This window comes from Antechinus flavipes, chromosome 5 (assembly GCF_016432865.1).
Source record: "Antechinus flavipes isolate AdamAnt ecotype Samford, QLD, Australia chromosome 5, AdamAnt_v2, whole genome shotgun sequence".
Taxonomy (NCBI): domain Eukaryota; kingdom Metazoa; phylum Chordata; class Mammalia; order Dasyuromorphia; family Dasyuridae; genus Antechinus; species Antechinus flavipes.
The window spans coordinates 20748602-20762333 of NC_067402.1; the positions used below are offsets into that span (position 1 = coordinate 20748602).

Below are 13732 nucleotides of genomic sequence, written 5' to 3' on the forward strand. Positions count from 1 at the left end.
CATGATGTCATGGAGGGATCTGTGCTCCAGATAGTCTGAAATGTGCTCCCCCCAGGGCAAAGTTCATGTGTCAGTGAAGTAGATAATGTGATAGAGCCAGTGATGAGTTTATGCAAAACATCTCTTTGATATTAGAAGTTTCAATAGTTATAGGTAAACTTCAATAATTTTCTTTCCAGGATTCCTCTCCACGAGTTCCTGGCGGTTCCCCTCGAACACCGAATAGATCCGTATCATCCAATGTGGCTAGCGTGTCGCCCATCCCTGCTGGGTCTAAAAAAATTGATCCAAATATGAAAGGTATATTTCTAAGAGAATAAGTTTGAGGGATTTGGGGCTCCTTCTTAGCATATATATATCACACTGCTTTATTTGATTATTTATTATACTGTTGCTACAGTAGACATATTATTTACATAGGATTAGCCTAAGATGAAAGTTCCTGTGCTCAGACTCACTTTGGGACTGAATTTAGTTAAGAATTCGTAGCTTCTCCCTGAAGTTGTCTGACATGGGTGAGTGCCATTCTAGACCCTAGCTCTTAAAGGCAAGGATTTTAGAAGATCTCAATCATTTTTCTTCCTGAGGTGCACAGCAGTATTTGGTCCAGAGAAGGCCCTTCATACTTGATTTTTTAAAAAAAATTAGTCTGAGTTTATCTAATATTGTTTCCCATTTAGGGAGGGGATGGAGATGTTGTATTAATAAAAATATTTATTTTCCTACAGCCGGAGCTACAAGTGAAGGTGTCCTTGCTAATTTCTTCAATAGTTTGCTGAGTAAAAAAACAGGCTCCCCTGGAGGCCCTGGTGTTGGTAGCAGCAGCCCTGGAGGTGGCGGTGGCGGTGGTGGGAGCAATTTACCACCATCAGCAAAAAAGTCAGGTATGGTGGACTCTGGAAAATAATTAACTTTTAATTTTTTGTGAGTTCTTCCCCCCCGCCCGTCCCCCCACCAAAAAAAACTTTTTCTAGGTGAGAAGGTGAAGCACAGTGAGGTTATGATTAAATGAGAAAGCTAGGATCAAATCCAAGATTGCTGTCCTATAAAAAATTCCATACTTTTTATACCTGTACAGGTAGTAAATTTTATTGGGGAGGAAGGGGAGAGGAGAATAGGGAGATACGGGAGGTTCTTTCCCAAGTACCAAGCAGATGTTCTGATCCTCACTCTTCAGGCTACCCAAACCGTAGTCTTTTTGAAATACTATATACTTGGAAGTTACATGAAGCCACTGAAAGAGTTCCATAAAAATTTTTCATAATTATATTGGAAAATAGCCCTATGTAGAAAGCTATGGAAAGTAACTATTATACTACCATAAATTATCTTTTTGGCAAAAAACAATCTACTGCCCCCTAGTGGTAATTCCTGCTGAATTACACTCCACTTGGAAACTTGGATCATAGAACATAAAAGAGGAGAAAAAGAACTAAAAAATCATTTCCTGCCATCCTACCTCAGTATCTCCAGAACTGGTGTGATTTGTGCTTAATTCTGGAATTCATCCTCTGCCTGAGAGATCCAGAGTCCTTTAGGTCATCCCCTGGCCAAAAGACATTAAAGAGGTCAGGTCAGAAGACTCAGTGAGTCTGCTAAGCAGCAATTCAGACAAAAAGTCCTTTGTTCTTACAGCCTGTACTACCCTAAACCCCAAGTTTCTAGCTTCAGAGTATCAAATACAGGCAAACATGTGGAAGGTCTAAATCATATTGGGCAAATTTAAGTCAACTTTGTTCCTTTGTAACCAAGCTTAAATTAGAACGTAATTAGCTTATGGAAATAGAGAGGCATGGGAATTTAGAAAATGCTAATTTTTTCATATAATTCTGTTACTTATCACTTTCTCAATCTCAGGATGGGGTAAGGTAAGGATGAGGTAAGATCTTTAAAATGATGGAGTGAAAATCCCTGAAACTACCTATTGTTAGGTTCTAGAAATAACATTTTTGTTTACATGACTACAATGTAGGCCTAGATTTTGAGTAGTCATTCAGATTGTCTTTTTGACCTGTAATATATTTTTAGTAGTATTTGGTACTTGTGTGTCATATTTTATACATGCAGCCCAGAAGTTGTATCATAAAAAGCTAATTAGTAGCTGACTTTATTTAAAACTATTTTAGGGAGACCAACAGCTTTTGAAATGCTCCTGCTAATAGTTCCTGAAATTTTAAATGTTTGTATTTATGTATCCTGCCTTATGGCAGAGGGACTTGCGCATAGTTCAGTGAAACTGTGAGCTGTGCTGTTTGGGGCTACCTAAGATGATCAGGTCATAGTGGACAGTTTTGACAAAAGGTTATCCATTAGAGGAGGAAATGGGCAACCACTATAGTATCTTTGCCCCCCAAAATGCATGGACAGTATTAAATTGATAAAAGATGTAACACTGGAAGATGAGTCCTGGAGAAAACAGAGGGACAACTACAATAAGTAGCTCTAGGAAGATTGAAGTGGCCGGGCCAAAGCCAAAAAGAAACTCAGCTATGGATGTGTCTGATGCTACAAAGATCAGTATTTCATTGGAACCTGGAATATAAGCTTTGTGAACCAAGGTAATCTGATTGTGTGGTCAAACAGGAAATGGAAAGGTTGACGTCTTAGGAGTCAGTGGCCTTAAATTGGTGAAAATGGGTGAATTTAATTCAGACAATCATTATACTATACCTCTGTGGTCAAGAATCCCTTAGAAGAGTTTCTTAATTAATGAATTGGTAAGAAATAATTTTTTAAATGGTAAGAAAAGCAATATTAGGGCATAATTTCAAAAATGATCAAATGATACCTGTTTAATCCAAGGGGAAACCTTTTAACAGTAAAACTGATAATACAAGTCTGTGCTCCAATCATGGATGTCAAAGAGGCCAAAGTTGATTAGTTCCATGAAGACTCACATCATTATCTAGAAATAATATCAAAAAAAGACATCCCATTCATCATAAGGAATTGGAATGCTAAAGTAGAAAATCAAAAGATGATTGGAATAATAAGCAAGTCTGACCTTAAAGTACAAAATTAAATAAGACAGAGACAGTTTTCGACAGTTTTTGACAGTTTTCTGAAGATAAACTCACTAGTCATAACGAACAACAATGTAGGCATTGGATTAGAAAAGATCAATTTATATCCCAATCCTAAAAAAGGGCAGTACCTAGGAATCTTCAAGTTACTGCAGAGTTGTGCTCATTTAACACACCAGCAAGATTATATTTAAGATTCTGGAAGCTAGTATTTAGCAATATGTGAACTGAAAATTATCAGAAAAGCAGGCTGTTTTTTAAAATTTTTATTTATTTATTTTTAATTGTAATAGTATTTTATTTTTCTGATTACATGAAAGACAATTTTCAACATTTTTTTTTTATTTTAGTTGTTTTAGTTTAGTTAGTTTTTCCCTCCTTCCCTTTCCCATCCCCACAATGGCAAGCAATCTGATACAGGTTAAATGTATGCAGTCATATAAAACCATTCTACATTAGTTTTGTTGTGAGAGAAGAAACAAAAGAAAAAAAAACCTTAAAAAATTTTTAAAAGGGAAAATAGCATGATTCAATCTTCCTTTAGACTATTGTCAGTTCTTTTTCTGGATATGAATAACATTTTCCATCGTGAGTCTTTTGGAATTTAGCACAAATGCTATAGCATTTGTAATTGTATGCAACATTCTCCCGTTTCTGCTCATTTTACTCCACATCACTTCTTGTAAGTCTTTGAAGGTTTTTCTGAAATCTGCCAGCTGATCATTTCTTATAGCACAGTCATATTCCATTAAATTTATATGCCACAATTTTTTCAACCATTTCCCAATTGATGAGCATCCTCTCAATTTCCAATTCTTTGAGCCAGCACAAAAAGAACTGCTGTAAATATTTTTGTACATATGGGTCCTTTCCCCTTTTTTAATGATCTTGTTAATATAGATCCAGTAGTGGTATTGCTGGATCAAAGGATATACATAGTTTGATAGTTCAAAATTGTTCTCCAGAATGGTTGGATCAGTTTGTAACCGTACCAACAAAGCATTAGTGTCCCAATTTTCTTACCTTCTTCAACATTTATCATTTTCCTTTTCTGTCATTTTAACCAATCAGGCAGGTGTGAGGTGGTACCTCAGAATTGTTTTAATTTGCATTTCTTTCATGAGTAGTGATTCAGAACATTTTTTCATATGAATATAGATAGCTTTGATTCCTTCATCTAAAAACTGTGTGTCACATTCTTTGATCATTTATCAATTGGGAACAAACTGGTTTTCAAAGAGGCAGAGGGGATAGAAACCAAATTGCCAAAATTCACGGGATTATAGAAAAAGCAAGGGAGTTCTGGAAAAACATATACTTCTGCTTCATTGACTTCACTAAAGACTTTGATTATATGAGTCACAACAAAATGTGGGAAATTCTCAAAGAAATGGAATCGTCCTACTAGTCTCCTGAGGAACCTATCTATAAGCCAAGAAGCAACAGTTCCATCCAAATAATTGATGGTTTAAGTTTGGAAAAGGACTGTGACAAGGTTGTATATTGCCACCTTATTTTTTAACTTTCATGTAGCATCATGTGCTGGATAAATCAAAAGCCAGAATTAGGGTTGCTAGCAGTTTCAGATACGCAGATGATTCCACTCTGATGGCAAAAAAGTAAAGAATTAAGAAGTTTCTCGATGAGGGTGAAAGAGGAGAGTATAAAAGCTGATTTGAAGTTTAACATCAAAAAAACAAAACAAAACATTAAGACCTTGGCAATTCCACCACTTTGGGGCAAGAAGAAGAAATGGAAGCAGTGTCAAATTTTTGTATTCTCATGCACTGCAGATGGTGATCAAAGCCATGAAATTAAAAGATAATTATTCTTTGAAAGGAAAGCTTCGGTGATTCTATCTATCATCCTAAAAGGGAGACTTTGCTATCAAAGGTCTGTAGGGTCAAAGATAAGGTTTTTTTAAATAGCAATGTAGGGCTACAAGAATTGAACTATAAGGAAAGTTGAGTACCACAGAATTGACCCTTTAGAATTATGGTGTTAGAGAAGACTTTTGAGAGTTGCTTGGACTGAAGGAGATCAAATCAGTCAATACTTAAATTAATTCAGATTGTTCACTAGAAAGCCAAGTATTGAATATGAATCTTAAAAACTATGGCTAAACAATATTTTTACATACTACAACATGTTGTATTTCCCACTACAATATAGGCTTTTTGAGGGTGGTATCTTTCTATCCCAGATACCTACTACAGAATCTTATACATTAGGCCTTTATAACTCATGGTTGAATGTAAAACTAATTGAATAGAGACCAGGCCATAGTGAACATCTTTAAGCAGTGTCATGCTGGCATCGTATTACTAGTACTAAAGACATTATTTCTTGATATTTCATTGAGGAAATTTCATTAAGGGCTGACTCTTTAACAGAAGCAACACTATTCTCATGGTGTTTAACCTTAGGTTGTAAATGAAGACAGTCACAATCTTTGGACATATGGAAAGGGAACTGGAAACATGTTTTTGTAAAATAGTTCAGTTTTTCATCTTCAAAATTTTATACATTAAGTATACTCAATCAAAATTGATTGTACTCAATGAGAAACTGCATAAGTTGGGGGATAATGTGAACTCAGGAACACCAAATGTTAAATGTGGCCTTTGTCATTTGCCTGCTGTGTGGCCCTCAGGTAACTCTAAGGTTGCTCTATTCATTTGCTGGATGAAATGTAAAACATTGATGAAATATCAAATCATCGATGGATTGATTTGGGGGTGAAAGGGAGAAGTTAGACTCATTATCTTCAGTTTCAGCAGAGCCATATGCCAGTTTCTAACAGGTTTTTTGCTGCTCTCCAGAGCTGATTTAGATGACCCTTAGGTAACAATGGATTCAAATTTTGTATGATTAATCCCCTCTGTAGATGATCTATTCATAGATTATTTGTTATTGCTTAGAAATTAGTAACACAACTTTGGGATACTGCTATATTGAATTTGTTCCAGTTGCTACTGACAAGTCATATGAAATAATGAATACTAAAAATTTGAGTATTATAAGGATTGCTTCCATGCAGTCAATTTCAAGTTTGACATCCATTTGGTAGGTAATAAGATCTTTTTTAATTGTCTACTTTGCGTAACTTATTGGGCAAGACATAATTTTAAGTTTAATTGATTAGATTTTTGTTAGAAGCATTAATGTAAATGAAGTACTTTTTCTTGTAAACTTACCTTTGTATTTATTCATTTTTCTGTAGGCCAGAAACCTGTCTTGACAGATGTTCAAGCAGAATTGGACAGAATTTCACGAAAACCTGATATGGTTTCTCCTACAACACCAACGTCTCCTACAGAAGGTGAAGCATCTTGAAGATACCAAATAAAGCCATTTATTCAGTTTTCTGAGATAATGTAAACTTGCCTCTGCCTTTTCCTTCAAAAGTGGAATTAGGGAGCTGAAACATTTTTTTTTCAGAAGGATAAAATTGATGTCTTTTTTGTTGCCCAATCTTACCAAAAGGGAACTATACAAATGGAAAATTAAATTACACTATGTTGGACTGCTATTTGCATTGCCACTTTGCATAAGGAAGTAATTTTGAGATTTTGAACACTCAGAACAATTTCTAAAACTGCAATCTATCCATTGACCTTATTCTAAACACCATTTTTTTTTTTTAATGGGAGGGTTTGGGGATGGGTGGTAAGCAATATGCAACACGGACACTGGACTGATTTGGAAATCCCTGTCTGTTTTAGCTTTAGGGCTGTTAAGATGGTAAATGAATTAACCTGTTAGTTTTCTTGGAAGATGGTGATCATTTGTTCTCGTGTGCACCAACATGAATGAATTCAAATTCTTTTTACTGCCATGTGTAGAGTGTGCTTCCCAAGCTACTGGATCACATCTGAGCCACTAAGTCTATTAAGAGTTGTGGGGCAGTGTCATCTTCCAAGTAGATGGCATAGAGAAATGTTGACCAAGTTTGACTTAATTAACTAGCAGAATACGACAGCCTACTGCCTAAATAAAGAAAAATGCAGAGGTTTTCAAAATGAAAAACAATCTACATATTTGTTTCTCTATGGCCCAGCCTTATTCCCCTTTATGTTTTCCATATTACCGTGATGGTTTTAATGATCAGTCTTTTAAACTGTAATCAGTTAATAAAGTATTTATTCTCTGCATTCAGATTTAAATAATTCATTGCTTTCTTTTATGTTTAAATTTCTATTTACTAGTTAACAGAAAATAAGGTCTGCTAGTATTTTTATGTTTGACTCAGTGAGGTTATTAAGCATACTGATAATTCCCATCTCTTCATCCAAATGTTCCTAAGACAAAAGTGGTGAAATTCATCAACCTCTTTAATTTTGTATATCCAGGAAATATCAGGTACAGTAGATGGTTTGTTTGCCTTTGATAACCTTGCTTCCCTAAGGATGGAAAGTTTTCACATCCCAGAACTTTGTATAGCATTCAGCCTCACAGGTTATTTTATGAGAGGCTGCTTCTTAGCCCTCAGCCTATATGCTCCTGGTAAACCATTCCCTTCCAACACTTAAAATTTCCCAAGATTTTCAGTAGCTGTACTATTAGAACCTAACGATAATACCATTAGTAAGAGAATATTTTCATCGATAGTTGATGATCACAGCCATGTTAGACCAACTTAAGCCAATGAAGTAATTTTTTAAATTGTGTGCTTTTCTTTAAGTGACACTTCAATTTTTTAAACTTTAAAGATATGCTCTGTATTCCAAAGATATTCTTTAGAAATCCCTGAAGAATTAAAGAAAAATCATCTTTCAGGAGGTCTTTAAAAATCAATTTAGTCATAGGAAAAGCATGTTGATTTCCTGTTCCTCCATAATTGAACATAAATACTGAAGGTGTGTGAGAAGAGAAGAAGCTTTATAGATTCCTCCATAAGAAAGTATTTGGGGAGAAAAGGATGTTCCTTTACACTGAAAAGTAGACTATTTGAAAAAACTTTTATTTTCTTAAGATATGCATGAGCTAAGTAAAACATACCATTGACAAAAGAATAACTATTCATCTCAGGTTGTGCAAATATATTGTCATGACACCAATTTTTCTAAATTAATACTTTATATGAAATAACTGGGAAGACCAATAAAATTGATGCTCCTATCTGTATCTCTTAATATCTCAAATATCTACTAAGTTTGCATGCACAGATTAATGGGTTGTTTCCTATAGGGCATGAAGATGTATCAGAAAGCCCCAGAGGTGAATTCATTTGTGTATATGTTATCTGTTATCATGCTGCTTACTCGGAGCAGAGGGGTCAGACGCTGTCCTGAACTAGATTAAAATGTTATTGGAACATATTTAATGAAACAAAAATAGAGTAGAACATAGATAATGTTAACATGTGATTTTCTAAGTATGTAGCCTGCAAAATATTAGACGTTTGGCCCTATTTTTATTTGAATTTATTACTATATGTTCTCAAAGGTTCAGGCATAACTAATCCCAGCTCCTTAACTTCAGCATGTCTGGGTGCTATAATTTTTTTTTGTACTGATTTAATGTTTTCAAGGAAGGCAATTTGTTTTTCAACATTTCAGCTGTCTGAATCTTCAGATTTCAAGTTTTGAGGCCCTTTGTGAGACTGGACAAATGATGCCTATGTTAAAGAAATGTCCATTATGTGTTTGTTTTTTCTTTTTTTAACTTTTACAAAGAATTTCTTTGCTTTTCAAACTATTGAAATCACAAAATGCCCTGAATCCCTCCATCTAGCTGTCATCTCCTTTAAGATGTTTATGCCATAGTAAATTATTTTGCCTTTTCTAATGACTATTTTTAGATAGATTTAGTCCTCTACCAAAGAACTATTCATTCATTCCTTAATTGAAAACTTCTCTAATCACCTTAATATAAAGAAATATGTAAAATAGATAGTCAGTACATTTAGTGGAATGTGTTAAAATACAGATGAGAACTTTGCCTTAAAACTATTTAAACCCTTTGCTTATGACCTTTTTGGCACTAAAAATGTTCCAATATCATAAATACTTTATTGGAAGACAACTTAAATGGTAGTGAGTCCCTTGTCCACATTTGCAAATGTTTGATTTGGCAGATTTTAAACCAAATAGCAAAATCAATGGTTTGTTCCCTCCCTCCACCCCCAAGGCCACTCTCTATCTGGGAGTGCAAATAATATAACAAAGTAAGAGTAGCAAAGACAGATCCATTTTGCTAATGTGTATGCTCTTGAAAATAGAGGTACTTCCAACAATGATATGGGTCACAGCCAATTCTATCCAACTGTTTTTTACAATTTAAAAGAAGATTTTTTGAAAGTTAGATTGGAAGTGATACTAATCATTGCAAATGAGTGTTAACAATGATGAATTGTAATTTTTCAAAGAAATTATTTACCTAAAATACACTCACCATTATCAATTCTTCCAGATGTCTAAATAATCGAGTACCAATATAGGTTTTTTGTAATATAAAGTGGTAATATTTTTGTTGAAATTTCTTAAAAAAAAACCAAAAAACTAGAGGCCATTAAATTCATTTTAGTTATTAACTACTTACCTTTGTATTTTAAAAAAGTCCTAAACAATGATCTGATCCAAAATTAATATTAACAAATTAAGAATAGTTTGAAATGTCATTCCACCCTGGAACAAAATTGGAGGAAATTTTAAAAGCTTATATTTGTCTCCCCACCCTCCATCTCTCTTTGGGGGATAATAATCTTGCTCCCCAACTTCCTAATTCTCAAGTTTATGTAATAAATAGTTGATACTATTGAACAAGGAGAACTGGCAAGTGGAAAGACATCACTAAAGTTCAGTTGTTGAAAAGGCATTTAATAAGTTATTTCAAAAATTAACATATTAAATAATAAACTCCTATACTTGATACTTAAATTAATGAAAATTTGATCTCACTAATAAAGATACTTCTCTAAGGATGACCATCATAACCCATTTGTGTCTTCTCCTTATGGGATGAGTAACTTAACTATTTCTTCTCTTAAATCTTCCTTAAGTGTTTCACTCAAATCTTTGGAGACTTTCTTCTGGAGCTCTTGACATTGTATGGATTGTAGTAAAACACACAGGATTTGTTACTTATTTTTCCTTCATTTATGCCTGTGTTTATGAACACATTGTCCATGTCTGACAATTTATGCCTCATTACATGTCTATTTTCTGCCATCTGGTAAGAGGATAAATGTGTTTTTTCATGGTCTTCTGAAGTCATTTGGTCATGGCTCTAAGCAGTTTTTAGTTCAGTATTTTCTTTTACATTTTTTAAAAATATAAGTTCATGTGAATTCTTCATAGTCATTGTTTTTAAATTTAATTTAGCAAATTTTTTTCCTCTCTTCTCTCCCAATGGAAGAGGGTTGAATGTCTGTAACATGAATAAATTAGTAAAAGCAGTTCACCCACTGACCATATCAGAAAAATATGTCTGCACCAAATCAATCACCTTTGTCAGGAGATGGTTAGCATTGGTTAATATTAGCCAATTAAGAATATTTAAAAATATTCTTTATCATAGCTCTGAAGTCTTTCAAAGTTGTTTGTCTTTACAAGTTTGTTATTTTATAAATTGTTCTCAGTTTTACTTCTCTGTGCATCAATTCATACATATCTTCTCAGATTTCTCACAAATTGTCCATTTTATCATTTCTTACTGTAGCATAGTAGTATCCCATCACATACATATACTGTAATTTCTTCTGCTGCTTCCTATATCATTTGAATCACTGCTTATTAGGGAATAATAAGGCTTTTCCCCCTTTTCAAGAAAATTTCTTTTTCTAACTACATTATTTTTGTCCACTGCAGAATTCTTCATTGATGATATGCTACAATGTACTCAAGTTCACCTTATGCTGGTACTCTTTGGGTGATCCACAAATTTAATTTTTCAGCCACACAAAATCATCTGATGAATATTGATATTAAAAGATAAGATTTTGTCCTAAAGCCAATCTGGCCTACCTCACTCCAGTTCAATCTGAGGTCTAACTTCTTTTATTCCAGTTTTTTGGAGGCTGTCTCCCTCTTCAAACAGCTGCATATTATAATCTGAACAGTAGAAATTCTTCACTTTATTTTATATTCAGAGAATTATCAAGGGAAATTAATTATTGTATGCTTTAAAGAATCTTAGGCAGTTTTACACATGCAAGATAAGTGTGCATATTTAAGATAGCTTGGTATAATGAATTAAGAACTGGCCTTGGAATTTAGGGGTCAGGATCAGAAGGACATTGATTTGAATCCTGCTCTGACACTTGATGATTTTGTGAGTCTGGGCAAGTCCTTAATCTCTTTACTCCAGATAATTCTCTAAAAGTTGAAGAAAAGATACTGATGAAGGGAAGTTTCCTCATCTGGAAATTCCTTGTACCAATGAAATCTGATTCAGTCCCTATTACTATGAGAAACAATTTCCTGCATGTGAAATCAGCATTGTGCTTTTGGAAATCAAATGGTTGTTTGTTTTTTAAGTATAAACAAAGACAGTGGGAATGCATATGACTATAAAAATGTGACCTATTATAGAATAACTGTGACAACTTTGTTTTCTTCTCTAACTACCAAGGATGCCCTTAATATGCATGTAGATTCTTTTTACAAAGATGTAGAATTGGAAATGTAGGAACATCAGAGTAATTGTAATGCTATGTCTGTTTCCCATTAAAAAACAATCAATTTTCCCCAAAAAACATTTAGTTTACAATCATTATCCTGAGAATTGACCTGTCAGTACTCTCCTAAGTGTACCTCCTCTGGAAGAACCTTCCTTTCTCTCTAGTGTGGTATTTCCTGCCATCACTTTTCTTTAGTGATGTTTCTACTTCTAATGCATATGCTACTAGACTTGACCAGTGTATATTTGTTAGTTTTGCTTTTAACTACTTTTTTGTTTGAGTGTTCTGTTACACGTTGCGAGATTTTTGTTTTTTAAGCATCTTTTTTTTTTTTTTTTAAAGGATCGTGTTGAATCCAGATGTGGTGGCTCCACTGTCTTAAGAAACAAGAGCATTATAGAGATCTCAACATCTCTTTTGCATTTTTCTTTGTCTTTCCAATTTAATTCTTTTTCATATTTCTAAATTAGTTTCTAAATAAACGAGAATCTAGGGCTACCATGGATTACTGCCACTGAGTGCTTAAAGAATCGTTTGGGCATTATTCCTAACACAAGCTTAATAGCTTAGATCTGTTTGGTTTGAAAAGTTTTTTTTCCAGTTTGAGGTCAATGAATGGCTGTGTCCTCAGCTGCTGATGACCTGGATGGTCAAGTCCTTTCCTCCCTCCAGGTCCCTAGAGATTTAATCAGCTGCACTGTGCTACAATTAGTTCACCTTTAGCCTAGGAGCTGTGCAATAGCCCCTCACGTCTGTGTCCCTGCACATCCCAAGGCCTTCCCTGCAGTTTTATGGATTTAAAAATTAAAGGAAAAGTTAACAGCAAAATCACCATCATTCAGAGCCCTGCAAGTAAGGAACATTCCTAACATTTAGACAGGCATTTTGCTTTTTGCTTTAAGTAGATGTCACGTCTAGCTATCCCCCAGCCTAAGATTGAGGCAAAATTCATGTCACCAAGGCAAGGAGCATTCAAAGTATGTTACAATGTCTGCTAATGGACAAGAATCAGGAAGGGATGAGTAAAGCTGGTGGTTTCAACCTGAATCTACTGCTCAGAGATGTCAGTAATGTGGGCCAGTATTCTCCCTGAACAGTCTCTTCTTCACTCCATTCCTAATTTTTATGCTTCCTATTTTTTCACCCCAGTGCCACTAGTTCCTTCTAGCTAGCTAGTTAAGTTCTATACAGGGTTGTGGGGGATGACCCCCTTGCTGCTCTAGCCACCCAACTACCACTTCCTTTCCTTCTGTCTTTCCCCATTCCCACTCCACCACACCCCTCATAGAATTCTAGGGTATGATTCAATTTCTTCTGAGCTCAAAGATCATTTATAGACTGGAGATTATTGGTAAATATTTAACTTCTGCTGAGAGGAAATGTAGTTAGGATCTATAGTTAAGTTTAACCTGCATTAACATTTTCTCCATTAGTTTCTTTTATATATATATAAATATACATACTAATAGCTTTTCATTTTTCCAAATACATGCAAAGATAATTTTCAACATTCACCCTTGCCAAACGTTGCGTTCCACATTTTTTCTCCCTCCTTTCCTCCCACATTTTTTCTCCCTCCTTCCCTCTCCCTTCTCCCCTAGACAGCAAGTAATCCAATATAGGTTAAACATGTGCAATTCTTCTACACATATTTCCACATTTATCATGCTGCACAAGAAAAATCAGATTAAAAGAAGGGAAAATGAGAAAGAAAAAAGCAAATAACCAAAAAAAAAAAAATGAAAATACTAAGTTGTGATTCATATTGACTCCCCACAATCCTCTCTCTGGGTGCAGATGGCTCTCTTCTCCATCAAATCCATTGGAACTGGCTTGAATTACCTCATTCAAACACCCGTTGTTGAAAAAAACCAAGTCCATTACACATCACATAATCTTGTTGCTGTGTACAATGTTCTCTTGATTCTACTCACTTCACTCGGCACAGAACAATAATATGCCATTACATTCACATCTCAGGACTCTACATCAGAGTTCATCTGTGGCTTTTGAGAGATTTTGCCTGATTTTCCCAGTTGCTAGTAGGTGAGCCCCACTCCATCCCATGACTATTTATTTTGCATGT

At 34.7% G+C, this 13732-nt stretch overlaps 1 protein-coding gene across 1 annotated transcript in view; it reads left to right on the forward strand.

The window, feature by feature from the left end:
- DYNC1LI1 (dynein cytoplasmic 1 light intermediate chain 1) overlaps positions 1-7177 on the forward strand; it is a 47265-nt gene extending 40088 nt beyond the window's left edge. The window contains exons 11-13 of the mRNA XM_051963425.1: positions 180-300; positions 729-884; positions 6247-7177. Coding sequence (XP_051819385.1) covers positions 180-300; positions 729-884; positions 6247-6359 — 390 coding nt within the window. The 3' untranslated portion in view covers positions 6360-7177. The remainder of the gene's footprint in view (positions 1-179; positions 301-728; positions 885-6246) is intronic.
- Positions 7178-13732: the final 6555 nt, after the last annotated feature.